The sequence below is a fragment of the Nannospalax galili genome, unplaced genomic scaffold (genome assembly GCF_000622305.1).
Source record: "Nannospalax galili isolate Female #2095 unplaced genomic scaffold, S.galili_v1.0 scaffold130, whole genome shotgun sequence".
Classification (NCBI taxonomy): domain Eukaryota; kingdom Metazoa; phylum Chordata; class Mammalia; order Rodentia; family Spalacidae; genus Nannospalax; species Nannospalax galili.
In genome coordinates this window covers 327,236-331,069 of record NW_008328145.1, presented here as the reverse complement: position 1 = coordinate 331,069, position 3,834 = coordinate 327,236, and the positions used below count along the sequence as shown (strand labels likewise).

The 3,834-nt window shown below is 41.8% G+C and overlaps 1 gene segment (V, D, J or C); it reads left to right on the top strand.

The window, feature by feature from the left end:
• Positions 1 to 548: 548 nt before the first annotated feature.
• Positions 549 to 1,002, top strand: LOC103750350. The segment is given in 2 exon segments: positions 549 to 594; positions 674 to 1,002. Coding segments are annotated over 2 exon segments (375 nt in total).
• The last annotated feature ends 2,832 nt before the right edge of the window (positions 1,003 to 3,834 follow it).

Here is a 3,834-nt window from a genome sequence, read left to right as displayed (position 1 = left end):
GTGACGATTGGAGAGGTGACAAATCATTTTTATGGACATATCATCATTTGGCTGCCAATGGGAACTGAAGGATGACTGCAGAAGGCTCAGTGAACTGAGGGACTTCAGCTGTGCTCAGGGTCCATCAGTGAAATTGGTCACATAAAAAGGACAGTCAGCTAAAGCATGGTCACCATTTTGCCTTGAGAGAATACTGTTGTCCTGCTCCACTTTTGAGGCTTCAGTAAGGACCAGTGAATGCATGAGGCTGGGCCTCTTAGAGGATGTGATTGTGCAAGACATGCCAAGCCTCAAGATTTGGACATCACCAAAGTGAAGACAGAGACACCTGACACCACAGAGCAAAGACTCAGTCACCCTGGTGAATGGGTCTGAGATAGTTGGTCTCAGGATATTTATATAAGTGTTGCCCAGTAAGGTGTTAGGGGAACCATGTTGTATGCAAATATCTCAGGGTCTCCAAATAGAAACCCAAGGCTTCTCTAAATACGCAGCAGGGCACTGTCCCGTCAGCCTTAAAGAACCACCGAGTCCTAATGCCACACAACATGGAGTGGGTGTGGAGCTTCCTTTTCCTGCTCATAGCTATGCCAGGTAAGATCCATGAGCCTAGAGCTGCAGAGGAAACTGAGGCAGCTCCATTTCTTCTGATTCCCTTGTATTCTCCCCATAGGTGCCCATACCCAGGTCAAGCTGGAACAGTCTGGGGCTGAGCTGAAACAGCCTGGACAGTCAGTGAAGATCTCCTGCAAGGCCTCGGGGTACACCTTTACCAGCTATGGAATGTACTGGGTCAAGCAGCAAGTAGGAAAGGGTCTAAAGGTCATGGGTGCGATCAACACCAACACTGGAAACCCAACTTATGCAGAGGACTTCAAAGGACATTTTGTCTTCTCCATGGATGCCTCCATCAGCACTGCCTACCTGCAGATCAACAGCCTGAAGGCAGAGGACACGGCCGTGTATTACTGTGCAAGACACAGTGTGCAAACCACATCCTGAGGCTGTCAGAAACCCTAGGGGAAGGTGGCCCTGCTGGGGTCAAATAGTAACTGAGAAAAGATCTGACGTCAGTCTTTGATACTGGATATGATTTTAGATTTGAAACAGGTGGGAAATTGATTTCTGGTCATCCACAGTATATTCTCGGTGGTATCTTGAAAGATCATCTGCCTGAAATGGAGATTGGCCATCATATAGCAGTTTTAACTTGATATAAATCCCACTATTTTGATTGACCTCAGTAGACAGTCACTAACTATCTGCAAACAAATATGAAATCATGTCTTATAAGTAGGGAACCTGACTCCATTGAGTGAGGCTACTTCAGGGATCCCAGTCCTGAGCTAACATCCAGACACTTTAGAACGGGCATAATACGGGGGGGGGGGATGAAGAGATGGAAGGATGTCTAAGAATTTCCCTAGAGCAAAGGCTCCAGACTTTTCACCACTGTATGACGCCCAGACATGAACTTTATAAGGATAACGTCAAAGATATTTTTTAAAATTGAGCTATTGTATGAAATGCACAAAAATGTGAAAGAAAAATGCACATACCACAGTGGACTACAGTGCTGTGCACACAAGAAAAACACTGAAGTAACATGTAAGAAACACACAGAGAACCCACACAAAGTCACAAAATTGTAGTAATGTAAAAGAAACAAACACACAGCCCACACAAATCCAAACATGCACTCACACACAAACACACAAACACACACAAACACATACACAAACACACATACACAAACACATACACAAACACACACAAACACACACACATACACAAACATACACAAACACACACACATACACAAACACACACAAACACATACACACATACACAAACACACATGCACACACAAGCACATACACAAACACACTGAAACACATACACACACAAACACACACACATACACAAACATATACAAACAAACGCATACACAAACACACACACAAACACATACACACAGACAAACACACACACATACACCACCACACACATACACCAACACACACAAACACACAAACACATGCACACACAAACATACAAACACACATACACAAACACATACACAAACACACACAAACTCACACACATACACAAACACACACACAAACACATATACACACACACAAACACACATACACAAACACATACACACACACAAACCCACACACATACACAAACATACACAAACATACACCCATTACACAAACACACACAAACACATACATACACAAACACACATGCACACACAAACACATACACAAACACACACTGAAACACATGTGCACACAAACACATACACACAAACACACAACACATACACAAACACAAAAACATACACACAAACACAAACACAAACGCAAACACACACACATACACAAACACACAAATGCACACAAACACACACACATACATAAACACATATACACACACACACACACACACCAGCTTGTCCTGTTTTAAAGTTTGTTGAGAAAGGATAACCCTATAGAACCCTATAGTTGCATTTCTTCTTTTTATTTTTCAGCTTTGACAATCAAATTCAGGGCCTTATGCACAATAAAATACTGAACAACTCCCAAGTCAAATTCATTAGTGTTTGGATTAAATATTCGACTTTTTGTTTTCTTAAAAATATGAAATTTTTAAAGACTCCTATGAAGCAACTATGATGGTTTAAATTTTATCACAAACACAGTGACGTTCATCTAACTTCTCAGCTTGTCTCTCTAATCTGATCTGGGCACTAATATTGCTGGTGTATTCATTCAAGAGCTCCCTAAACAGATTCAAACAAGACCTCCCTCTTACAAAAACTAGAATGGCCCTGACCGTCCAGGCTTGGATTCCCAGGTGTTCCCCAGTGATCAGCACTGGACATAGAATCATCACAACATTGTAGATGACCTAGGTTTTACTAGTTACACATTTACAAGGTATTTCATGAAGAAGAGATGCTGAGTTTGTACGTGGACATAAGTGAGAAGGACAGTGGACATACGTGAGAATTTCTTAACAGCAATTCTCTGTGTTTACAGGGGTTCAGTGTGAGGGGTGGCTGGCGGAATCTGGGACCTGGTTGCTATAGTCTAGAGGCTCACCGAGTGTCTTGTACAGCCCCTGGATTCACTTTCAGAATCTATCCCATGGGGTATGTCCTGCAAACTCCTGGGAAGGGACAAGAGTGGGTTGGTTAAATTTGATACAAAGTGTTTATGAAAGAGACAGAACATCTCATAAGATGATTCCAAAGCATGGTCTACCTGCAAATGGACAGGCTAAAAACTGAGGACTCAGCAATGTATTACTCTGCAAAGCACACAGTGAGAGGCCTTCAGTGTGAATGTAGGATACACATTCCTTTATGACATCTGGAGACCCTGAGGGTCAGAGAAAAGGAAACAGGTTCCCTTTGCAGTTTTATAACCCTGTGCTGTTGCCTCTCCTTAAACAACTCTCAGGGACGGTCTCTGGATTTTGAGTCTGTGCCTACGACAAATGTCTCTGGATTAAAATAAATGTCACGAGTCATGTGTACAGTATGGTACTTGTTTGTGTCATTTTATCAAATGCTATAAAACCTGAAAATGAAGAATCCTCACCCCTATATGGCTAAAACTAAAAATCTAAAAATATAGTTACCTCAAAAAACATACAATGTGTGATGATGTTTCCTTTCACAAGGTTAAGATCTCAGGTTCACTGGCATTTGTACTAATGTAACAGATGTGAACAGTGGCAGTATTCAATAAAAGATTAGGCTGAGTGTAAATGCCTATCATTATGGTAGAAGTGTGCTTCCAACTTCATAAACAGGAA